Raw genomic sequence first — 26,052 nt, 5'->3', positions numbered from 1 at the left:
TGTGCTATTATTCACTTTAATAAGATGGTGTACGTTCAAATACTATATCACATTATAAAGCGTTGATCAAATATGAGAAGTCTTTGCAATTAACGTTAAATTATTGGTCGAACATTTGTTTAGATGTGAAAATTTGTTTGGTGATAGGTTATTGAAATCGCTATGTCACATTATGATCCTGAAATTCAATGTGCATGTATTAGAGGTAGTGTATCCTTGAAATTCTTCAATGAAGTCGCAAAACTTGGAAATGCCTAGGAATATACTCATTTGTATCCTTAAAAACAAAACCAGCAATAAGGATGGGACGAAGACTAACAGTTATTATTAGAAAATACCATAATATCTCGATACAACATATAATATCTTATCATATCATATAATATATAGAACAAGCGCATGCGTGATTCAGATGGGGATCATATCTAATACTTAAGATACCATACCATCTTATCATGCTGGCAAAAAGCCACGCAATTAAATCATATTAAGAGAACAGTATCCTATATATTAGCGCCATTTTAAGAGGGTGAAGAGACATCTTGGCAACACAAAATTATTGCAAGGTTTTATGCACCGAATCTGTGATTGAACTTCATCATCATTCATCAGCCTTGAGTAACTCCGCAACTCAAATGGCAGCACCAAATCCGAGCCAAATAGCTCATGCCCCAGCACCTATCAACTTCAGTCAGATAAGCCTGCCTGTGATTTGAGATGCATCTTGAAGTCCATGATATCACCATCCCATCTGGTGATAGTTTGATTTGCACACACCCATATCTCATGGGCCACCTGGTTTATGAGCCTGAAGTCATGGCTAACGAGCACCATGCCGCCATCCCATTCATTCAATGCCTCGGCCAATGAGTCAATTGTCTCGATATCCAAATGATTAGTTGGCTCATCCAGGAGTAGCAAATGAGGCTGCTTCCAGGCTAGCCATGCAAATATCACACGGCTCCTCTGCCCATCAGACAAGTTCTTCATAGGCATTATCTGAGCTTTACCTGACAGCCCAAACTTCCCAATAGCTGCTCTCATCTTCTCTTCCTCATTTACAGGGTACTCTTTCATCATAAACTGGAGTGCAGACATCTCCATGTCCAGCTTATCAGCCAAGTGCTGGTGAAATTGAGCAATTCGAAGATGGTTGTGACGCCGGACCATGCCATCATTGGGAATTAAGTCACCAGTCATGAGCTTCAGTAGTGTACTCTTTCCGGCACCGTTGGGTCCAACCAGGGCTACCCTAGAGTCACAATCAACACCAAAGTCGATATTCTTGTAGATGAGATTATCAGGGGTATAACCAAACGTCACCTCAACAAACTGAAGAACAGGAGGGGGAAGTTTTCCCACATCAGTAAAATGGAACACCAAGACTTTGTCTTTAACCACTCTCTCGGTAAGTCCACCCCGTTCCATTTTAGCCAGTGTTTTCTCTTTACTTTGTGCTTGGCGAGCTAGTTTTGCCGAACCGTGGCCAAATCGAGCAATATATTCCTTCATTGAGGCAATCTGCTCTTGCTCCCATTTGTACTGCTTCATCTGGTTCTCTTCCAACTCGGAACGAGTCTGAACATACTGGTCATAGTTACCAGTGTAAAGCTTTAGTTTTTTGTTTTGCATGTGGATAATATTTGTGCAGACACCATTCAGGAAGTCCTGAGAGTGTGAAATCACAACCAGTATACGGTCAAACTTCTTCAAGCTCTCCTCAAGCCACACACAAGCTTCCAAATCTGCACACACAAAAGATAAATAATTTATATGCGCCAATCAAAACAATGATACACAAAAGTGAACTTGATGTATGACAATTAGCAAGTATTTGACCTAGCTACCTTCAAATAATATTGTACCAGCTGTGCTACTAGATATGTGCCTAAGCCTAATTTTAATTTGATTAAGTTACGCAATAACATGAGCAGATGGTGGAGAAATCTTCCATAAGGTGACCATATATAACAAGACAATCCATAAAGAATATGAATTAGATAATGAAACATGCAAATGATATATTAATGATCATATGCCTTTTAAAAGCAACAACTAAAACATATACATAAAGCATCAAGAGAATCTTCAATATGAACCAACATAATGCAAGAAATATGATTATCATGACCATTTTAGTGCATAACACAAGCCGATCTGACAAAATTTTCTCCATTCAAGACAAATGGGGAATTATTGCAGGAGAGGGAGGATACCAAGGTGATTGGTTGGTTCATCAAGTAGAAGAATGGTTGGGTTCATAAATAGAGCTCGAGCTAGTGCAATTCTCATTCTCCAGCCACCAGAAAAATCACGTGTCTTCTTTGCTTGCATCTCCTTGTTGAAACCGAGACCATGTAAAATTTCAGCAGCACGCTTTTCTGCAGTTGCTGCATCTAGGGCCTCTAATCGTTCATAAATCCGTTCAAGAGTTTCGCCACCACCATCGTCCTGAAATTAAAGTCACCTGGAGAAAGTTAGCAACGCATCCAAATAACGTAACAAATGGGTACTAGTCAGCTGCCTTACTACTTAAAACAAACCTGAGCAGCCAAAGCTTCCGCTTCTTTTTCCAACTTCAATCTTTCCTCGTCGCAGTTTATGACTGCCTCCAATGCAGACATATCTGTGGCTTCAATTTCCCTGCTAAGGTGATAGATATCCATGTGCTCAGGAATCGGAAGTTCACGGCAACCTATTGCCGTAAGCAAAGTAGATTTTCCACATCCATTTAATCCAAGTAGACCATAGCGTCTGAAAGAAATTTAGAGTACTCGCAACTATCAGTAAGAATCCAGTTACACAGACAGTAAAATATCTAAGCCTATCAGGTGAAGGCAGGCAACAAACCTTCCATAGTTTAACTCCAATTCAGAATCAACTATTAGGTCATGTCCATGGAATGTAACCGATAGAGATTCTATCTGTAATAAAAACACAAAGAAATGCATTAGTATACTGCTCATGATTCCAGCTTATTAACAACTAGTTCTAATTAATATTTAATAATGCAGAAACGTCCTTTTACTGCACAATATTACAATTTTACCTACCTCCAAAGAATTTGTAATAGGTGAGTAATTGGTTACATTCAGAAAGGAGAACCAAGCTATTGACCCTGCCAACATGGTAGAATGCCCATGCTACAGACCCAGCTGCTCGGCTAGGCGCTCAAATACATGCACCCACGCTAGCAACAATAAGCTAGAAGTAAGACACACTAAACCGGGAATATCTACCAAGTTTTAGAGAAATTAAGCATTACCAAACTTGATAACTTTTTTCTTTTTGGGTATATTTTGCTCAAGAAAATCTGCATCATTAATTAATGAGGTTTATTGACATGTATTCCCTATTCCCCTTTTAAATGAAAGAAATGGCCAATATGCATACACAAGTAAGCCAATAGTTTCAACTGAATAACCCAGGCCAAAATTCTCTTAAAAGGTCGAGAAAAAAAAAATCATCGTTTAGCTAACTGATTCGGTAGTGCTTCTTTTTTAATATATAGAAAACACTAGTTAAAATATCATACTTTTTGAAAACAACATTCAGTTGCTAAAAGTAAATTTCGAAACACATGTAGCAGAAGCTCAATGTAACATATTCTTTAACAATAAATATTAGAACAAGCAGCATACGAAATGGTTGCTGGGTCCTTTTTTAATAGCTCAGAGAAACGATAACAAATGTTTTCTGTCCCATTTTCAATTTCTATCAAAGATAAAAGAATTATATATACAGTGTAAGTGACAAACTAAAGGATGCACCGCCCACGGATACATTTCAATAACAAAATCAGGGTAATCTACCTCTTTCAATCTCCTTTTATCCCACACTCCTTGTAATTTCACATTTTATGTTAACTATTTCCTTTTAATCAAAACAAAAGAAAGACACAAAATACAAAAGGCATGACATTATAAGAATGCAAACTCGATAGAATCTTATCACCATATAATTCAAAACTTCCAAAGCGTATTTTATCAATTAATTAACAATAAAATAACACTGCAAGACACATGCATACAGCTTAATTATTAAACAGAATATTCCTTTAAGCGTATTCCAGGAAACATGAAATTCCAATTATTATTTTATATAAAAAATAAATAAAATTGATGGTTGAAAAGTTGGTTAGTGTTTGTTACTTACCCGAATATCCCTGGACAGAGGATGGGAGCAGAGGACACCAGTACAAGTACGATCCGATATACGAAGGTCGGCGATCTCATTCGCCACTTTAACAGCCGCCTTATGAGCGTCAACCGCCGCCACCTTGGAAGCAACCGCGGCAGCAGCAGCCTTGCCGCCTCTCTTAGCTGCGGCGGCGATCTTCTTCTGCGCAGCCTTCTTCTTGCTTGCGTCCGACACCATCTTCAATCTCCAATCTCCAATTCCTGCATATCACACCAAAAATTTAATTCATAAATTAAAAAAAAAAAAAACTTCCAATCTTCAATTCCCCAGAAAAAGATTAGATCGCGGAAATACGAACCTGAAGCTCGATGCAAAATTTAGATCTAGATAGAGATGGAAATCGAAATGAATATCGAATGAGCGTGTAGATGCTGGATTTAGGGTTCTTGAGGTTTCTTCTGTTCAAGTTTTTCGGAGTATTTATATAGTGAGGTTGGGCTTTGAGATTTGCGTGTGGGACTGTGACAGGTGAGAGAAAAAAGTGAAAGTCAACAAAACCTTTTTGAGGTGGCACCTTTCTACACCACTCTTCAGCTCTGATTTTTTGAGACACAAGGAAGCTAGTGGAGTTTAAAAAGCCTTTTTCATTGGGCTTCACTTCTAGATAGGCCCATTGACAATAACATAAAATTGGGCCTAAGCCCCAGAACAAGCCCAATTTTGGTCCATTATTAATCTCTAGCTTTTGGGTTTTGAGCCATCGGATTCTCGAGATTCGTTATTCAGTTTTGGTAGTTTTTGAAGTGCTACGGGTATGAGTTTCATTTTATTTACTTGCTCATGATATGTTTGATGAAATGCCTGAACTACATGTGCTTCGCAAATGAGTTTATTGTGTGGATTATTGTTTTAGTGAGCTCATGGTTGCTGCTTAAAATAATGGTTCCTTACTCTCATTATTCCTTGATCTCTTGATTTCTAGTTCTGTGGTTTTTTCAACGTAATTGAATAAGTTGATTAAAGGTTGGTTACTTGTTTACCTCTTTGGACAATGTTCATAAGCTAGGTGACATGTTATATTCATATTTGAGATTTCCATAGTTTGATATATTTACTCTGTTATGTCACGCTCATTGAACTGCTCTTCATGGTTTTAAATTTTGGCGTCTCAATGTTGTGATGCATCTTGAGACATTTCATTTCGTTATACATAAATCTTTTCTTTTATGTAAAATTTCAGATTTGGTGGTGTATCCTTCATGTTTGCAATTAAGACATTAGTTTCTCCTTTCATTATGTGTAGCATTGCTTTCCATCCTCCCTTTAGTTTTTATTTAAACTAATTTGTGTGCTTAATTTACTATGCCATTAGATAATTGAAGAATGACTGTTTTGAAGCGGTATGTGCTGAGGCTTGAGGATATTCATATCGTTAAAACACGTTACGACAAACGTGGTGGATAGAAACTATGGTCATATTGTAGCAACCTTCTCCATTGCGGAACACTCCATTAAACAGTCGCTTGAGTGCGGCCGGTCATGCAATGCAAAAGCAGTTGCTGTTGTTGGGGAGGTATTGGCCATGCGGCTCAAAGTTGAGGAACTTAAGGATGGACAAGGGAGAGGAATTCATCTCAATGTAACCAAGGAAATAGAGAAGAAGGGATTTAAGAGCCAAACCAACGTTTGGGTTATTGTTAATGCCCTTAAAAACAATGGTGTTAAACTCATAGATGAAGATGATGGTAATTGGTAACGATTCTTCTCCTAGCCATTCTTAAAATATCTCTTGTATATTTATAAATATATTAGAATGTATTTATATGCCAATGATAATATATGAATGCAGTGATTCAATACTAAGAACATCTTTGCAATATAGTGAATATACAAATACATCTATCTTCTGTTGTTTTTTTTTTTTTTTTTTTGTAAATCAGAATAACGTGTACTAGATGCTGTCATTTTTGTCACTTAGTTATGTATTTTGGGCTGCTACTTTCATTTGGCATGCATATACTTTAGTATGTGCATCACTCAAAAAGTTTATGTCCAAACAAAAATAGGTAATGATACCTACAAAGGAAAAAAATATGTATATCATAACAAGTCCATCATACAAAGTTTCAGTGTTTACAATTTACACTTTATAGTGCTTACCCTGCACAATTTTATAGTTTTATTGAGACTTTCATGAAAATATGTTATAGGCAAAAATCATAGAGTTGACCAGACTTAGTTGTAACTTGTAAGGTTGCTAATTGATATAATATTCAAAGAGCCAGCCAAGACTGACCATGACCACTTTTCTTGGACTTTTCTAAGGCAGCATGGAAATTTTTTAACTTCCAAATTAAAGGATTAGCATTGTATTTCATCCCTTCCTGCTGCTGAAATTACTTTAATTTTTTTTCAAATGGCAATTTGATTTTCTCTGAAATTTGGCAAAAATCATGAGCTCTTTTCTATTTAGTATTTATTTAAGTGACATTAACTTCGCTTTATGAAAGATAGCGGTATTTTGAAAGATTTTATTTTTTAATTTATATTAATAATTAAAGAAGTGTAAATAAATACTTTTGAAACTGGAACTATCTTCATCAATGTTTTTGCTCTCTATCTTCTAATTTGGTATAACAAATTGTTTTTGACTTAAAGTCAATGTATAACAGTGGACTCCAATGATCTTATGCAAAAGAAGAGATGACATTAAACTTTGGATGTTACACGAGTTCAACATAACAGATTGGATAGGTATTTTTTCCACACACTGATTAAATCCACAACTAGTAGTGCAAGTTACTTAATTCCATAGTCATCTTAAGTTTCAATTATTTATGTTATTTGTAGCTATTTTTATCGACCATTGAGATTCTTTGGTTGTTAAAGAAGATAAGGAAAACTAAGCAATGATTCTGTTCGACAATTGTCATATTCAGCCATCAATTTTGTTTCTTCATCAATCACTATTCACCATGAAAATTTGAATAAAATGAATATAAATAAGAATTTAGGGTACAGTAGATAAAAATGAAAAGGCTTCAACTTCAGTTAATATTGTCTATGATGAATTACTATTGTTACTGGCGAAACAGTTAAAAGCAAAAGCAAAAAGGTTTCGGATTTTTTGGCTTTCTTGCTTTGTGCACAAAAGAAAGGACAAGGAGGCAAAAGTTCACAAGCTCCTCTTAATAAGAAAAATTAACTTGATCATATGTGTGTTAAGTGCAAATAAATAAGGTAAAATAGATAAATTTTCTAATAATAATAATAATAAGAAGGGAGCCACTTAGATAAAGATGTCAAAAATGTCTTTTTTTAAAGATGTTTTTTAAAAATTAAAATTTAACACATATAATTAATTAAATTGTATTATTTTTATTAAAATTAGACTGGACAAATCAATTTAGCAAAAAAATTAATAAATTAAATTTTTAAGCCAGTATAAATTAATATTTTTTATAAAAAATTACTACAGAATTCCTATTATAAAACACAACTAAAATATTCCTATCATATATATATATAAATTTTGAAAACTTTAAATTCTAACCCTATAACGATAGAGAAGAAAAGGGCTAAAATTTAAAATTCTCAAAATTAATATATATAATAAGAGTATTTTAATCATTTTATATAATTGGGGTATTGTAATCATTTTTTATAAAAAATAATATTAATTTAGATGGATTCAAAATTTGATTCACTATATAATTTTGAGTTAAGTGATTATATGTGTTAAATTTTAATTATTAAAAAATATTAAAAAAAAAAAACGTTTTATGGGTGTTTATGAGAGCATCCCTAATAATAATTAAAAAGGATCAATTTCTGTTTCATATGCTAACACAATGAACAACAAATCCTTGTAACCCCGCAACCATTTTTTTCTAAAATTTTATAAATTACATTTACACGTTTATAAGTGAAGAAGAATACTAAGTAGTTTCAGACCCTTTAAAGTGTGTGGCCCCTTAGAGAGAAAATCAACTATGAATAAAGTTCACTTCATTGTCAATTTTTTTTTTTTTTTAAAGGTGCATTTTATTTATTTCCTTGATGTTAGTACTATTTAATGCTCCACCACCATGTTTTCTGTGTGAGTCTGTGACATTTCTTACCTTCAAGGTAGCCATCATTGTGATCAATGTCTAACATTATTTGTCCGCGTTATTAAGTAACCAAACTAATTATTTAATTTGTTGAATTAATTAATATTGTTTATGAATACATTGATAAAATGTGGTACTACTTCTACCAAACAAAACTCCCTAATAATTACAAATAATTGTCTTGTTGACTTGTCATTTGCTTCTACCAAATAATAATTTCAACATATGATGATGGCTTAATTGCTCTCAAGTTTTATAAGATAATTAATTGACTTCATTACTTCTAAATAATTTTGGTATCAAGGAAGTGGAGAAAGGACTGCCACAAAAGAAGAGAGACTGAAAAGAAAACCTTTGGTATATTCTAAAACTTATGATAAAAATATAATGAATTGTATCTTTAAGGAAAAAAAGGGGTATCTCAATAATTCCTTTTGAAAAAAAGGGGTATCACTTTTAACTTGATTGTTGTGAACTTCTGAGATATCATATATATATATATATATGTGTGATGGTTATTTACTTATTTATCCTCACATGGCTGCGTGCTCATCACGTCTTAGAGCTTACGGTTAAATAAAAGTCTATGAATAATGCACTTTAATCACATGGACATGGAATCTCAAAGATAGGAGGAAAACAAATTGAGCACGCCTTTTATTTTATTTTATTTTATTATATAATATACAAAGATAGCATATTTCATCATTTGATTTTGCGGTTAACCTCTCTCAAAGTTCCATTTAGCAAGTAATATCAGAATATTCTAGTTTTGTTCAAAAGGGTTGTCTTTATTAATTCTCATTCACAAAGTTAGAACTGCCAATATTCATGATAAAATATTAAAGAGAAAGGTAATCATTCTTCTTTTTTTTTTTTCTTTTTCTAATATAGTGATTAACATATATAAGTATGGATAAATACTTTTTGAAATGAAGGTTCTTGTTTCTTCCCACACAAAGTTAGACAAAAATCAAATAGCTGGGGATATGATGGTCAAGGTAAGCTTTTAGCATCATCATATATCATATAATAGCACAAAGACATTCCATGCATAATGACAATCCCACTACGTTACTAATAGTATTTCTGTCAACTTCTGTCAATACATTACTAATAGTATTTCTGTCAACTTTTGTCAATTTATTGTATTTAATAAAAGTATATGTATCTAATAAAAATATCTTTTTTATAACTGTATTTAATATAAAAGTGTTTTTATATATATGTTTTTTGGATATGTCTCCTTATATATGTATTTAAAATATAATAATTAATTATTATTAATAATAAGTTGACAAATAATACGTTGGTACCCTATACTTTTCCAAAACCCATATGCACCATCATGATCCCTTATGAGTAGCACATGCAAACCAAAGTAATCCCCTGTGTGAAAATAATAGGTAAGAACTGTTAGATATATATTATTATGTTTTATTGAATTATTTAATATAATACATTTTTAAACTTAGTTATCATTTTTGTATAAAAATATTTTGACGTAAATAGTCACTTTTAAAAAAATCAATGTAACTCATCAACTTTCACTTGTTTCCAGATAATAATAAACGAACCCAGAGATCAATTCACGAGTCATTTCATAATCATTACACTAAATTACTTGATTATATACTTTTATTAGTGCTAATTATATAAGGGTCATTCGAGGAAAATAAAATTATAATGTACTCCACATATTGAAGACATTCATAAATATGGTTGATATTATATGGAGCGTGTTTGGCCATACTTAGAAGTTAGAAGTATGGTACATTTACATCTTGACTAAAATAATTCAGAAAAATGATACAACCACATTACAATAGTAGCTAAGAATAAAATCTTCTCATTCATGTTAAAAGGAGAAAGGGGAAAAAATTGTTCATCTCATTCATAAATCAATGAATCATAATCATCATCTATAAATTTCTGTCCATTTTTGAATGCCACCCGTGTCTTTCTTCTTGTCGATAAATTCATAAATATTTTACACGCTGGAAATGTTACTTTGCTAGAGAATTTTATGGACAAACTTCACATGTCTTCAAATTCATTGCTTGAGTGATGGGGTAATGAAAATAAATATATAATATTGAAAATTTTCATAATTTTGGGTTTCTACATATTATTGAATATCTCATTAAATGGTAAATTTTTTTACTTTAATTAAAGCATACATACAAGTCAATGATTTACATTTTACCACGTCTAGTATAGTAATTAAAAACTATAAAATTTTACTCCTTTCATTCTTTAAAAGTGTTCATTTTTTAATTTTTAATTTGGATTAAGAAAAAAATTAGAATGTGTTCGATTTACAATTAAAAATAAATTTACAAATAAAACTGCTCTTTAGACTAAAAAAAATCATAAGGTTAATTTACACGATAAAATGAGAATTTCTGGCCCAAAGTTATTTTTGCTTGCATGATTTAAAATTGAAGTGGTGGGCGGGGCATTTAGAAAGCAATAGGAAAATATCCAAATTAAATTGGAAGAAATTATAGGAAGAAAAGCAGTGTGAAAAGAAAAGATAGAATAGGCCAATAGGGACAACTATGAATGATATGTAAAAGAGAGAGAGGCGCACCGCGCAAGGGAATGGAGTAAAGGACAGTTTTAAAATCCACTAACGAACCTGGCTTCAGGGTAGTGGCCCCTCGCCCCAAAGGAATAGGACAAAATTTTGAAAGCAAAATAGCAAGGACAACCGTATTGCTCACCTAATAAGGACATGCCATGCCCCTTCAATCTCCATTAACTTTGAACTCTATTTTACTCTCTACTTCTAATTCTCGTCCCTCTTCACAAACATAAAACCTCACTACTAATAGTTTTTCTCTCTATTTCCATAACCTTTTTTGAATATTATTATTGTGTATCTTAATTTATCGGATTCGGAGCTTGATGAACATTGGTAGCACCTTCCCGTTGCAACTTGCAAGACATTGATTTGATTCCAAATATTATATATATTTTTTTAACCAATTTACATTCTCTTAACAAATTAAACAGCTGTGGAAGTGGGGAGAGAGAAAGAGTATAGAGATTCTCCAATTTTATTTTTTTTTGGTCATTTACAATAGCATTATAGCTAATAACAAATCCTGATTTGGAATATTGGTTACTCTTAATCACAAGTCACAAGCATTGAAAAGGAAAATAGAGAGTCTCTATTGGGTATCCCTAAAGAGCATAATAAGCGTGGTGACGATGACGATCACATGAGAGAACAAGCATGTGGGTTCTCATCACTGAAGATATTATGAGGAGGTGGTGGCGGTGCATGCAAGTGAAACTGCTCCGGGTACGTATACGCAGGCATATAGCTGTAACCGCCATGATGATGTGGATGCACCACAGGAGCATATCCATATCCATATGCAGATGGAAATGGAACATGTGGAGCTGCTATATACTCCATTCTATTCAGCTCCATCGTCACCATTTCTTCATTATTATTATTACCACCCTTGTTCTTCTTGCCTTCATTGTTCTCCTTGTTGTCTGGTTTCTTGGGTGGGACCACCTCCACCTTCCTCTTGAGCTTCTCCGTTAGATTCGCAGCCAGAGCCTTGACGTCCATGGTCCCCTTCACTGTCACCGTATCTTTCTCTTTGTTTATCTCCATTTCATTCACCCCTGCAAATTCAAATTCAAATTCAAATTACATCAACACTAATTATTCCATTAATTAATCAATTCGTGTGTGTATAGATATAGAAATACCTTTGGTTTTGGAGACAGTTTTGTGGATTTTGTCGACGCATCCCTGGCAGTGGAGCGCCACCTTCAGAACCGCCGTCGTCATTACCGGAGTCTGTTACAACATAATAATCAAATTGAATTGAAAGTAGAAAAATGACAGGCTGGCACAGGGGGACCATTACTGTTACTGACCTCTTTCTCTTTGGATTTCTTCTCCTTGTTATCGCCGTCGGTTTTGTTCTCTTTATTATGGTCGCCATTGTTGTTGTTTTTCTCCTTCTTGATCTGAGGTGAGATAAGAATCACCTTCTTGTTGAGCTTCTTCTCAAGCCTCTCCTTCATTTTGGCGGGATCTGAAACTTTTCCGGTGACGGTTATCTTTCCGGTGTCGCTCTCCGCCTTGACATTGTTGACGCCGGGGTAAGAGCGGAGGCAGTGTCTGATCTTGGAAAAGCAGCCATCGCAGCTGCAATCCACCTTCAACACCACACTGTTTTCTCCACCCTCGCTTTTCTTCTTCTGCAACATCAAATTCAAATTACAGCACAATAAAATAAATTATTCATTATTTTACAGAATTTTAAAATGTGTACCTCCTCGCCCATTGTGGTGGTTACTCTGAGTTGAGTGAGTGTAAGAGTGTTGTGGTAGCTATGCACTCAGCTATAACGCTATATATAGGGGTGTAGTGTGTAGTACAGTGATCTCAATAACGCTGGCGCGTGTATGATACTACCCACGGGGCCCACGCTGGACTCTTGGCGTAACATTCTTCCCATCTCTTTCCACTTTCCTTCCTTCTTTCGTTATTTATCATTGACTTGACCCAACTCACCCAAGTACCCAACGCCATAGTAGAAACTTCTTTGCTCTTGCGCTTCCTTTAATTTGGGCCCATGCTTTATAGGCCCAATATGTAAAGCAGTTCTCTCACCCAAAAAAATATTAAAGAGGGCTCTCCTTAATCCAACAAAAACTCTCTCTTTTTAGGGCCGGTAATGTGCCCTTGGAGCAATTTATTCTCATCTCAAAAGAATAGTTACTTCACCAAAAACTCCCCTTTCTCACATGCTTCAGTTGTATCCTTGCAAGGGCCCTTCTCTTTTCTTTTTCTCAAGAGGATATATGTGATCTAAAAGTCTCATAATAGTTAAGTACTTCAAATATATTGCACTAGTTCAAAAAAAAAAATTACAAGTTTCACATTCCTTAAGTATAAAGTTTCAAATTATTTATAAATACAAAATCTTTCTCTCTTTATAAGTTCATTTTTAGAGTTAAATTAGACCCACTCAATTTCAACTTAAATGTAATATCAGAGATTATCTGACCTAACATTATTAGACCACTCATTCACTTGCAAATATATGTTCATATATTTTCGAACACTAATTTTTAGAGTTGAATTATACCCATTCAATCAGAATTTTCTTCGTATTTATATTGAATATGGGAGTTTTACATTTATGGTACATCACATCCAAAAGATAAAAAGGATGGTAGTGGTTGTTAACACATTTTTAAGACATTAGGCTAATTAATTAAGCAGTTCAGTCATGTTTAATGGTTATTGGTGCACTGGCATATAACAGAGAGAGTATGTTGATCCAATTTTTTTTTTTGAATGTGCACTGTTAAGTCACATTCCTATTGAAAGATGAAAGTTGGTTGGATGTTTGACAAATTCCAATTCTAGCAATGAAAAATAAAAACAAAGTTGATATAAGGAATTAGATATTTTAGAATTTAGAGGAAGCAGGGGCAACTCCCAAGAAAGTATGAACCATACACGTGTTTGAGAAAGGCTTGATTCACGTGGAAGTAGACTTGTTGTTTGGACGAAGAGAAAATGAATGGAAAGAAAATAAAAAAAAAAAATTTCTTTTGTTTAGATGAAAAAAAATAAGAAGAAAGAAAATTATATTAGAATAAAATTATATTAATATCCTTACTTATATTATATATAAATTATAATTTATTAATATATTTAAGTTATCTTTTTAATAAAAAAAATAATTTAAATTGTATTTTAAAATTTTAACATATTATTTTTATTAATAACAACAATTTTTTTAAAGTTATATATTTCTTTTATTGTTTTTTAAATATGATAAACAAAAAATATATCATTATTTTTTAAATATATACAAATAAATAATATTACAAGTAAATAATTATTCATAAATTATATTATTAATCTCTTTAATTATATTTAAAAAAAGATAAAGTTTGATAGTGCTGTAAAATTGAGAAGAGCACAAGAGATGGTTTCCAGATGTAAAAAAAAATAAAATAAAATATTTTAATCTTTTTATTAAGCTGAGGGCAAATTTGTAATTATATCGTTATCTCCTTTTTCTTGTTAGTTTTTATCTCTTACTCAAAGAGAAAAGTATTTTGTAGATTCCACTCTCCTTTTTTCTTTTCTTCTTCATTTTCTTTGATAAACCAAACAATAGAAAACTTGATTTTTCACTCATTTTCTTTTCTTAGATTTTCCTTCCCCTTATTTTCGTTTGAACCAAACACTGTGTTAGTTTGAAGATATATATATTACATCACCAGAAATAATAGATAACCATCACAATGTATTTATTTTTTTTATTTATTAATATTTAAAAATAAAAAATAAAATATATTATTAAATTAAACAATTAAACTAAAAATATTAAATTAATAACTAAATAATAACTAAACCAATAGGCATGCCATTTCAAATAATTCAAAATCACGTTTCACAATAACTTGAACTAGGAAAAATAACCAAAATCTATATATTCTAAACCTCCATTTCAAAAATTCAAAATTTACCCAATTTTAGTATAAACTTAGTGATCATGCATGAAGAATTGCGTGCTTACCTTTAACAATGGACATCCAAAAAATAGCCTATTCGAATTGGTATCTGTCTTCGACATGTAACAGATGGCATATTTTTCGCAGAAGCATTCTGAGACCACACCATTCGGTTCCTGTTGTCCTCCGGCTTCGCCTCTGCCTCGTCTCGTGTTTGAGGAGCATGCATCACTGGCCATGGTTTTTCGAGAGGGTTTTGCATTTAAAATTGAAACACCACCATGAACAACTATTATCAACTATTGCATTCAAAATTGAAACAATCTGCTTCGATCAACAGTGATTAAAGAAAGTGAATAACAGAACAAATCACGCAAAATTGGTTGTGAAAATCGACAACAAAAACAAACGAATGAGCTACAAGAAGAAGCAGTAGGCCTTACAATGGTTTTTCGAGAGGGTTTTGCACGTGGGTCGTCGGAACCGTTCCCGGCAAAGGGATGAGTTTGGTTCTTCGACGGTTTCGGAAATACTTCACTTTGCCTGTGACTCACAGAAAGGACACACGCGCAACCCTAGACGAAGAAGCAGTAGGCAGGGCCTTCGACGGGGTCCAGAAAAATCTGTCCCTGACGATGAGTCATCGAAGAAATCAGAAGAATGAGGTAGAAGAAGAGGCTATGGACATTAAAGCGGTATTTAGGGAAAGTTTTGTGAGTGGGTTGCTGGAAAAATCAAACGCATCACCTACAGGAAGGGTTGGAGGAGCAGTGAGGTAGAAGAAGAAGTTGTGGACATTACAGGAGTATTTGGGGAAGGTTTTGCGAGTGGGTTGCTGGAAAAATCAAAACCATCACCTATACGAAGGGTAGAAGAAGCAGTGAGGTAGTGGAAGAAGAAGCAGTGGACATTACAGGAGTATTTGGGGAAGGTTTTGTAAGTGGGTCGCCGGAAAAATCAAACCCATCACCTACAGGAATGGTAGAGAAGAAGAAGCAGTAAGGTAGTACAAGGGTAGAAGAATGAGTGAGGTTGAAGAAGAAGCAGTGCCTTCGAAGTGTATTTTGAGAGGTAGAAGAAGAAGCTCTAGATATTCGAATGGTATTTGGGGAATGTTTTGATTTGTATGGTATTTGGGGATGAATTTGTAAATTCAACTATTTGTACATTGCACTCATTTATATTACAGTATAAATACCTTACGTGGTATAATGTAAATAATATAAAATACAATGTAGTGTGAAAACATTTAATAAACGAATTAATGCAAAGTTAAAATTTTTTTTATCAATGGCTGAGATGATGACACATATACAATGGTAACTTACCTAAAAAATTAGCATGAGTTTGAAAGAAATCACCTAAAAATATAATGAATTGTATCCTTAAGGAAAAAAAAAGGGGCATCTCGATAATTCCTTTTGAAAAGTTTGTGTTTACCCTTTTTTCTTTTCATCACTTTTAGAGTAGACTACCATTTCTACCCATAAAAGTTGAAAACGCTGACATATCTACTCATAGAAAATAAAAATTACCATTTGTACCCATAAAATTTGACTTTCGCAAGCAAAATTATCCAAACCCTAAATAATTACATAAAATCTCCAAACTACCCCATTTTCTTCTCTCACGCATGTACCCATCATCAATCACTATCTGCATCACCTAAACCACCACTGTCGTAGCATCATATCCCTTCATACTCTCTGTCAACTCCTTCCTCTTTCTCTTTCTCTCCATTTCCTTCCGTGTTTTGTTTTTCTCTCTCTCTATTCTGCTTCTTCGAATTCTCAATCCAGAAAAAGAGCTTCACCATCATCAACAACAACAGAATCATCTTCAGATTCCTTGCCCCCACACTCTCTCTTACCTGCAAAATCTCTTCGGGTTGACTCATAATCCGTTTGCCCCTTCTCCTGATGCACCCCAGACCTTAACCCCAATTCCCAACTCCAACATTGGAATCGACGATCTCTCTCTCTCCCTCACTCACACACTTTTCCTCTCTGATTTCACCTCTTGAACATCAACATAGCTCAGTCACTATCCTCTTCAAAATCACAAAAAATAACAAACTCAGATCAAATTGAAGAATAGAACATGCATAGATTCAAAATAAAACTCTAATTTCTTAGAACCTTCACCAAAAATTGTCAATTTTTCATATTCAATATCATAACCTGTAATAAAGAACAAAGCAAAAAGAAATTAGGGGAGAGGTAGATATAACAACGGCAGGGATCAGGCAACGACGGTGGGGGTTGTACGATGTGGAAAGAGGTGAAGATGGTTGGCTATGGCGGTGATAAGGTAGCGTGAAGAGGAGGGGTTTCTGACGCAGTAGGCTCTGGTTCGAGGCCGATGGTGATGGTGGCGAGGAGAAGCTGGCGCGGTGCTCCTGGGCTCGGCATAGGTCTGCGACGTTATTGGCGGAGAAGGGGATGAACAGTAATGAGGAGGGTGATACGGTGATATGTGGTTGATGTTGGAATTGGGCGACTGAGAACATTGAGAGAGAGAGAGAAAGAAAAAGGAGGGAGGAGATGATAGTGGTGGGGAGAAATGTAGTTTAGAAATTTTATTTAATTTTTTAAGATTTGGATAATTTTGCTTGCGAAAGTCAATTTTTATAGATACAAATAGTAATTTTTATCTTCTATAGATAGATATGTCAGCGTTTTTAACTTTCATGGATAAAAATAGTAGTTTACTCTCACTTTTAACTTGATTATTGTGAACTTCTGAGATATATATATATATATATATATATATATATATATATATATATATATATATATATATATATATATTTATCCTCACGTGGCTGCGTGCGAGTTAAACCCCAAAATGGTCCTTGAGATTGGCGTCGTGCACTAAAATCGTCCTTAAGATTCTAATTGCATCAATTACGCCCCTGAGATTGAAAAAATGCACCATATTAGTCCCCTACCTATTTTTCATTAATGACGTGATGACATGGACTGTAAGTGACACATGTCACTTCATGATTTGGCCACGTGTAATGGTATGATGATGTGGTGACTAGTGACACGTGGCATGCTGACGTGAATGTTTGTGCCACGTGTCACAATATTATTTGGCCATGTGTTTATTTGTGCCACGTGTCGCAACATTATTCGTCCACGTGTCATCCATTATGCCATCGTTGTATATGCATTAAATTAGTCCCTCACTTTGTATTAAGTGACTCATTTTAGTCCCTGAAATTGAATGTCGTGCACCAAACTAGTTCATTCACCAGTTTTTTCTCATTTTTTTTGTAAATTCAAAATTCTCAATATTTTTGAATGCATTAATTTCAATTCTATTGTTCACATGTTCTTCAAATAAAAATGTTTTTATAAAATATTTTTTCTGTTGCGAATACTCTAACCGCCGACTTAGAGTTGACGTGAAGGCTTTTCAAGCACCTTCACTACCATCTCCGACCTCTTTCAGTACTTTTATAAAATATTTTTTCATGCGGATATCCCTAATAACCGCCGTTTTGGAGTTGACGTGAATGTATTTCAAGCTTCCTTCATTACCATTTCTGACCTCTTTCATCTAGACTGTAGAGGTCAAAGATGGTAGTGAGGGTACTTGAAGTACTTTCAATCTAACACATTTACACATAACGAAAACATGTATTTAATAAGAAAAAAATATTTATTTTAATTATTAATTTATTGTTAAAAACACATATTTTTATGAAAAAAATGTGTCTAATCAATTATATAATTATTTTTTTATAATAACATATTTATATATTACAAATTTTACCAATGTTAAATTATTAAAAAAATTATATAATTAAAATTAAAATCTTAAAATTTTTTATAAAAACACTTGTATTTAAACGATATATAAAAAAATAGAATTGAAATTAGTGTATCTAAGATATTAAAATTTTGAATTTAAAAAAAATGAAAAAAAATTGGTGAAGGGACTAGTTTGGTGCACGACATTCAATTTTAGGGACTAAAATGAGTCACTTAATACAAAGTAAAGGACTAATTTGGTGCATATACAACGATGACATAATGGATGACACGTAGACGAATACGGTTGCGATACGTGGCACAAACGGACACGTGACCAAATAATATTGTGACACGTGGCACAACTATCAACGTCAGTATGTCACGTGTCACTGGTCACCATATCATCATATCATTACACATGGTCAAATCATAAAGTGACACATATCATTTACAATCCACGTCATCATGCCATGTCATCACGTCATTAATGAAAAATAGGTCAGAGATTAATATAGTAATTTTTTTCAATCTCAAGGACAAAATTGATGACATTAGAATTTCAGAGACGATGCAGAAATCATTTTGGGATTTATGTCGGTGCGTGCTCATCACGTCTTAGAGTTACGGTTAAATAAAAGTCTATTTAAATAATGCACTTTAATCACATGGACAGGGAATCTCAAAGATAGGAGAGAAAAAAAATGAGCACTCCTTTTATTTTATTTTATTATATAATATACAAAGATAGCATATTTCATCATTTGATTTTGCGGTTAACCTCTCACACTCTTACACACTCAACTCAGAGTAACCACCACAATGGGCGAGGAGGTACACATTTTTAAATTCTGTAAAATAATGAATAATTCGTTTTATTGTGCTGTAATTTGAATTTGATGTTGCAGAAGAAGAAGAGCGAGGGTGGAGAAAACAATGTGGTGTTGGAGGTGGATTGCAGCTGCGATGGCTGCTTTTCCAAGATCAGACGCTGCCTCCGCTCTTACCCCGGCGTCGACAATGTCAAGGCGGAGACCGATACCGGAAAGATAACCGGAACCGGAAAAGTTTCAGATCCCGCCAAAATGAAGGAGAGGCTTGAGAAGAAGCTCAACAAGAAGGTGATTCTTATCTCACCTCAGATCAAGAAGGAGAAAAACAACAACAATGGCGACCATAATAAAGAGAACAAAACCGACGGCGATAACAAGGAGAAGAAATCCAAAGAGAAAGAGGTCAGTAACAGTAATGGCCCCCCTGTGCCAGCCTGTCATTTTTCTTTTTCAATTCAATTTGATTATTATGTTGTAACAGACTCCGGTAATGACGACGGCGGTTCTGAAGGTGGCGCTCCACTGCCAGGGATGCGTCGACAAAATCCGCAAAACTGTCTCCAAAACCAAAGGTATTTCTATATCTATACACACACGAATTGATTAATTAATGGAGTAATTAGTGTTGATGTAATTTGAATTTGAATTTGCATTTGCAGGGGTGAATGAAATGGAGATAAACAAAGAGAAAGATACGGTGACAGTGAAGGGGACCATGGACGTCAAGGCTCTGGCTGCGAATCTAACGGAGATTCTCAAGAGGAAGGTGGAGGTGGTCCCACCCAAGAAACCAGACAACAAGGAGATATGATGGTGCATATTGGTTTTATGCATGGAATGTCTTTGTTATGATATGATATGATATGATTATGCTAAGGGAAATGCTAGTTGTACAATATTAATCAGCCTTTAATCAGCCTTTAATCAAATTTAAATAATATTTAATTATTTTTTTAGTGTAGTATGTTCCTATTTTGTAGATACATATCTATAATTAGATTTTAATTTAAATTTAAATTTTAAAACCCACCCACTTTATTGGTTGTTACTGTGAATTTGCTTTACTTTCGTAACTTCACGTAACAGATACAGTTTTTTAAATTTCTTATTCTACGTGACATTCATACGCATTAGTGAATTCCAAACCAAAAAGGACGCTGCCAGCTGAATTCTCCATCTCGTCTTCATTGATGAAGACTATCACCACTTTCCAGCTGAAGCACTCTCTCATTTTGCATTGGTGAAAGGTATCATTATTTTTCACATATGTATTTATGTAATTTGTTAAGAAATATCATGTTCAATATTTTTAATTATATTTTAATTTAAACATAAAAATACTCTGCTGATTTAATTGGAACAAGGTTGATCTTATTTAATTTTATTAATAAAGTTGTTGCAAATAAAGTACTTTCTACGTAAGTAATTTGAGCAAAGAAGCAAAAAAAAATCTGGAATTTAAGAAAGAAGATGTAATTGATATGGTCATAAAAATTCTGTTGTTATTTATCAATTATAACACATATGATAGTATGATATTTTATTCAAAATATTTTTAAAACACATCTAAAATCAGGCTAACTTTAAATATTTAAATTTAAACGTTAATAATACAATTAATCTTTTGATTTTTTATTCGATCAAATGAATATAATATTTATTATTTAAATTATTAGTTGAATTTTTTTCGATACTTATTAGTTTTCAAAATTATTATAATCAACAATTAATTTAAAATTGTGTTGTTATTTTTCGATTATAACACATCATAGATTTTTACAATTTTAGATGTGTTTTAAAATATTTTGTATATAATATCATACTATTAGATGTGTTATCATTGAAAAGTAACGAAAAAATCCAACCAATAATTTAAATAATAAATATTAGATGCATTTTATTGAATCAAAAATCAAAAGATTAATTGTATTATGCACGTTTTTATTTAAAAACTAGAATTTAACGATTTTGAAAACGTTTATATCTAAAAACTAGATTTTTATCATTTTAGATGTGTTTTAAGAATATTTTGTATATAATATCATACTATTAGATGTGTTATAATTGAAAAATAAAAACACAATTTTTTATGACTATACCAACTACATCTTCTCTTATAAACTCTAGATTACTTTTTACTTCTTTACTCAAACTAATTAAGTACACGTCCTGAATCGTAATAATCTACGCTAATTACTTGTACAAGTTCTTATCTTTATTCTTATCCCAACAAATAGATGTATTTCTTTTAATTTCAGTGTAACTAGCCCATACAACCAACCCAACAAGCTAATTGACTATGAAAACTATGCAACAAAAATAATATCTTTCGATCATTAACACACTACTAAATAGAACTTAATCATAATTTTCTTGCACCCGTCAGAGTTAATCCATTCTAAAATGTAAAAAACCTTTAGAATTTTAAAAGTTAAATTTTAAATTTTGAGTAATTTGAATTTTAGATGTGTATTTAAATTATAAAATATTATTATATTAAATATATTAAATTTAAAACAGAAATTTAAGATTTAAATTTTAAATGTTAGTTTGATTTAATTTGAATTTTAAATATAAATTTAATTCTTAAAGACACTAAATCTATTTACAATTTTTATATGTGTTAGTTTTATTTTTTTTGAATTATTGTAAGAAAAGGCTGAAAATTGTACCATATTTAAAGGATACCTAGTTGAACCGTTATTAATATTATTTAAGATGATCATTGTTTACATAGCACTCTCCCTTCTTTTTAATATTTTATCATGAATATTGCAGTTCTAACTTTGTGAATGAGAATTAATAAAGACAACCCTTTTGAACAAAACTAGAATATTCTGATATTACTTGCTAAATGGAACTTTAGCTATAACGCTATATATAGGGGTGTAGTGTGTAGTACAGTGATCTCAATAACGCTGGCGCGTGTATGATACTACCCACGGGGGCCACGCTGGACTCTTGGCGTAACATTCTTCCCATCTCTTTCCACTTTCCTTCCTTCTTTCGTTATTTATCATTGACTTGACCCAACTCACCCAAGTACCCAACGCCATAGTAGAAACTTCTTTGCTCTTGCGCTTCCTTTAATTTGGGCCCATGCTTTATAGGCCCAATATGTAAAGCAGTTCTCTCACCCAAAAAAATATTAAAGAGGGCTCTCCTTAATCCAACAAAAACTCTCTCTTTTTAGGGCCGGTAATGTGCCCTTGGAGCAATTTATTCTCATCTCAAAAGAATAGTTACTTCACCAAAAACTCCCCTTTCCACATGCTTCAGTTGTATCCTTGCGAGGGCCCTTCTCTTTTCTTTTTCTCAAGAGGATATATGTGATCTAAAAGTCTCAAAATAGTTAAGTACTTCAAATATATTGCACTAGTTCAAAAACAAAAACAAAAAATATTACAAGTTTCACATTCCTTAAGTATAAAGTTTCAAATTATTTATAAATACAAAATCTTTCTCTCTTTATAAGTTCATTTTTAGAATTAAATTAGACACACTCAATTTCAACTTAAATATAATAGAGATTATCTGACCTAATATTATTAGACCACTCATTCACTTGCAAATATATGTTCATATATTTTCGAACACTAATTTTTAGAGTTGAATTATACCCATTCAATCAAAATTCTCTCCGTATTTATATTGGATATGGGAGTTTTACATTTATGGTACATCACATCCAAAAGATAAAAAAGGATGGTAGTGGTTGTTAACACATTTTTAACACATTAGGCTAATTAATTAAGCAGTTCAGTCATGTTTAATGGTTATTGGTGCACTGGCATATAACAGAGAGAGTATGTTGATCCAAATTTTTTGTTGGATATGCACTGTTAAGTCACATTCTTATTGAAAGATGAAAGTTGGTTGGATGTTTGACAAATTCCAATTCTAGCAATGAAAAATAAAAAAGTTGATATAAGGAAATAGATATTTTAGAGGAAGCAGGGGCAACTCCCAAGAAAGTATGAACCATACACGTGTTTGAGAAAGGTTTGATTCACGTGGAAGTAGACCAGGTTGTGTGTGGCGGACATGCGGGTGCACAGCTAGTTTCTTTCCTTTGACAGGTAGCTCTTTCTTACTTTATTTTGAAGATATATATCACATCACCGGAAATAATAGAAAACTATCACAATTTATTTATTATTTTTTTGTCATTAATTATTTATTAATATTTAAAAATAAAAAATAAAAAATATTATTAAATTAAACAATTAAACTAAAAATATTAAATTAATAACTAAATAATAATTAAAAATAATAAATTATGATGTTTTTAATCTTTCTCGTCACACCACTAAAAATAGCAATACAGATCTTCTCAGATTCTTATCTAATCTAAATCTAAATCACAATCAAATCAACCTCTAATGACCATTTTTATCTGCTCTCTTTTTTGCTTTATTAGCACAAAAGATTTGCCTTTGAGGCTTTTAGCTAGCCACCACTCATCCAGAAACTAATATAAAGGGAGGGATTTTAGTAATTAACTAACTAGTATATTAATTAGATGAAAACTAACGTACGGATATTTACTTATTTTTATGTAAAATTAATAAATAAATATTATATAATTTAATATATTTAACTAAATTTTATTTAATAAATTTAATTAAAAAATTATTAAATTATATATTAATCAAATCATATCTTAATATTTTTTAGATACGACAAAATATTAAACAAAGAAACTAAAGTCCACAAGTAAAGGAAAAAAAAAGTTAAACTACTCCCACTAAAAAAATCCTAATTTTAAAATTTAACAATATCTTAACAAAATTAAAAAAGAATAAAATTTGAAATCTTCCTTTCCATTCGCATACTACTATAATTAGTATAAAATTACATTAAAGGAGTTGTCGAAAATTCTATGGAAAAGGGCACCCTCTAAATCTGTCCATCCTTTTTAGATAGATAGACAGTGTCTACTCCAATTGGTTCCAAATATTCTTTAATTTATCCTATATGTTTTAGAAACTATTTTAGATATTTAGATATTGATATATAGTAAAACAAGGAAATAATAAATACGAGTAACATTGGACTTATTCAACTTTTCTAAATTTAATTCTGTCTAGCAAAATACCAATAATTTTAAATATAATTAAATTAGATTCATATTTAAACTCAAAGTCATAGGAACATAATTGAACTTTATAAATAATATAGCCAAATTAAATTTATTTTTAAATTAAAATACAAATAAAAATACAAAATATATTGGTGAATAATTCTTTTATTCATTAAAAGTTTAATTATTTATTTATAAGAATTTTAGCTATTTTAGTAATTGATTACTTTAAAAACAATATATATAGAAATATATAATAATAAAAATATGTAATTAGTATATCGTGCAAAATATTTTTTATAATAAAAACTGAATACATGTAATTTTTTTTTTTATCAAAGATATGAGACTCGAACCCGCAACCTCTTAATTGAGTATGAGAAGACTATGTTATTTGAGCTATTAATCATTGGCCTGAATACATGTAATTTGCCACCGTAAAAAACCATAATAATATCATAAATGACTATTAGGGTCACATGATGAAAAAAAATCACGTGTGGTAACCAATTATTCTGATCACGAGTGTATATATATTTAAGTAGCAATTCTTTCTTACCAATGGAATCACATATCTCAACTTTCTTTCTCTCTTTCACTCCTTCACTTAGCCGTCATATACAATTGCGTGCACCAATATGTGGCCTTTATCTGCATTTGCACCTGCACTTTACTTGGGTTTTCCCATATGCCTTTTTTTACTCGACAACATTTCATTTAGAAAAAGAAAAAATAAGAAGTAATAAAGTATATGTGGAAATGGCTAAGGTGCCGGTGCATTTGCAGGTAAATGCCATGTATTGTTGGCTATCATCATCAACTTCAATACAGCAGCCTCGGATACAAAGGTCTTAAAAGGTAATCTTTATCTTCAGTTTCTTTAATTTATATATTTTATAATATCTACTAATATTATTTGTACCATTTGTGTATTATGTTAAAAATATATGTATTTATTTGTTTAGTTGGTTACTTTCGGATATACGATATTATGAATTATTTTATGTTTGACTAAATATATAAATAAGTCATTTAATAATTTACAATATTATTTTCACTTTTTATGAAAATAGCCGCTATTTATTTATTGTCCCAAGACTAGCTTAATTTATATTAAATCGAGTTTAACTCATGAGTTCATGTCAATTCAAAGAGTATTTTTTTTTCTTTTTTTTTTGTAATTGAACTTTTTGTTTTGGACTAAATATGGTCATATTAGTTATTAAACTAATAACAAATTTATTGATAAGTGTAGCTTGTTTAATTAGTTAATTACTAACAAGTTCGACCCGCTACGATATTATGTTTTCTTGTATTAACTAATTAGCATATCTCATGAGAAAGATTGATCTATCATCAAAACTGCAAAAAGATTGATCTCTAAGCTTTAATTCCTGGCCTGGTGTCATTATCTATGAATTAATATTATTAATTATTAGTGATTATATTTGAACAATCATTAACTACTTATGTATCATAGTATCTTTACTAGCTTCTCTCTTGATGTGGTGGTACCCGACATAGAGAACGATATGAGTATACTCTCCGTACATATTCACACAGGTTGGAACAAGGCTGAGTCTTTAGATACAACTTGTATATATATATATAGATTT

At 32.2% G+C, this 26,052-nt stretch overlaps 3 protein-coding genes and 1 pseudogene across 6 annotated transcripts; 2 read left to right on the top strand and 2 right to left on the bottom strand.

Moving 5' to 3' along the window:
• Window positions 1–303: 303 nt before the first annotated feature.
• Window positions 304–4,717, bottom strand: LOC107629257 (ABC transporter F family member 1). Of its 4 annotated transcripts, none has more exons than XM_088508947.1 (7): window positions 4,499–4,597; window positions 4,156–4,400; window positions 3,054–3,190; window positions 2,851–2,924; window positions 2,544–2,754; window positions 2,217–2,451; window positions 304–1,745 (listed from the first exon to the last, which is right to left on the bottom strand). In XM_088508947.1, exons 3-7 carry the CDS (start codon window positions 3,126–3,128, stop codon window positions 688–690), a joined length of 1,653 nt encoding a protein of 550 aa, XP_088365073.1. In that variant the 5' UTR covers window positions 3,129–3,190; window positions 4,156–4,400; window positions 4,499–4,597; the 3' UTR covers window positions 304–687. The 4 variants fall into 4 exon arrangements, with proteins under 4 accessions (XP_088365073.1, XP_020973425.1, XP_016187488.1 ...); XM_021117766.2 differs by having other exon boundaries at window positions 4,156–4,391; window positions 4,495–4,596; XM_016332002.3 differs by lacking the exon at window positions 3,054–3,190 and having other exon boundaries at window positions 4,499–4,717.
• An 806-nt stretch (window positions 4,718–5,523) lies between these two features.
• Window positions 5,524–6,017, top strand: LOC107629258 (uncharacterized; annotated as a pseudogene).
• A 5,268-nt stretch (window positions 6,018–11,285) lies between these two features.
• Window positions 11,286–12,746, bottom strand: LOC107629259 (heavy metal-associated isoprenylated plant protein 3). Its single transcript, XM_016332003.3, has 4 exons — window positions 12,557–12,746; window positions 12,156–12,482; window positions 11,985–12,075; window positions 11,286–11,897 (listed from the first exon to the last, which is right to left on the bottom strand). Exons 1-4 carry the CDS (start codon window positions 12,566–12,568, stop codon window positions 11,476–11,478), a joined length of 852 nt encoding a protein of 283 aa, XP_016187489.1. The 5' UTR covers window positions 12,569–12,746; the 3' UTR covers window positions 11,286–11,475.
• A 6,460-nt stretch (window positions 12,747–19,206) lies between these two features.
• Window positions 19,207–20,382, top strand: LOC107634122 (heavy metal-associated isoprenylated plant protein 3-like). Its single transcript, XM_016337696.3, has 4 exons — window positions 19,207–19,354; window positions 19,429–19,755; window positions 19,835–19,925; window positions 20,013–20,382. The coding sequence occupies exons 1-4, from the start codon at window positions 19,343–19,345 to the stop codon at window positions 20,162–20,164; spliced, it is 582 nt and encodes a 193-aa protein (XP_016193182.1). The 5' UTR covers window positions 19,207–19,342; the 3' UTR covers window positions 20,165–20,382.
• The last annotated feature ends 5,670 nt before the right edge of the window (window positions 20,383–26,052 follow it).

Source organism: Arachis ipaensis, chromosome B3 (assembly GCF_059453495.1).
Source record: "Arachis ipaensis isolate K30076 ecotype BB chromosome B3, ASM5945349v1, whole genome shotgun sequence".
NCBI lineage: Eukaryota > Viridiplantae > Streptophyta > Magnoliopsida > Fabales > Fabaceae > Arachis > Arachis ipaensis.
This window is presented reverse-complemented; position numbering and strand designations above follow the sequence as displayed.

What these genes read in the sequence shown, in the direction of transcription:
- LOC107629259 (XM_016332003.3), bottom strand. An exon ending in AGAAATCCAAAGAGAAAGAG is followed by an intron (nt 12,076 to 12,155) that starts GTCAGTAACAGT and finishes ATGTTGTAACAG; the next exon opens with ACTCCGGTAATGACGACGGC. An exon ending in AACTGTCTCCAAAACCAAAG is followed by an intron (nt 11,898 to 11,984) that starts GTATTTCTATAT and finishes TTGAATTTGCAG; the next exon opens with GGGTGAATGAAATGGAGATA.
- LOC107634122 (XM_016337696.3), top strand. An exon ending in AGAAATCCAAAGAGAAAGAG is followed by an intron (nt 19,756 to 19,834) that starts GTCAGTAACAGT and finishes ATGTTGTAACAG; the next exon opens with ACTCCGGTAATGACGACGGC. An exon ending in AACTGTCTCCAAAACCAAAG is followed by an intron (nt 19,926 to 20,012) that starts GTATTTCTATAT and finishes TTGCATTTGCAG; the next exon opens with GGGTGAATGAAATGGAGATA.
- LOC107629257 (XM_016332002.3), bottom strand. Translation starts at nt 4,377, where the DNA reads ATGGTGTCGGACGCAAGCAAGAAGAAGGCTGCGCAGAAGAAGATCGCC. An exon ending in CGGAAGCTTTGGCTGCTCAG is followed by an intron (nt 2,452 to 2,543) that starts GTTTGTTTTAAG and finishes CTTTAATTTCAG; the next exon opens with GACGATGGTGGTGGCGAAAC. An exon ending in TGAACCAACCAATCACCTTG is followed by an intron (nt 1,746 to 2,216) that starts GTATCCTCCCTC and finishes TTGTGTGTGCAG; the next exon opens with ATTTGGAAGCTTGTGTGTGG.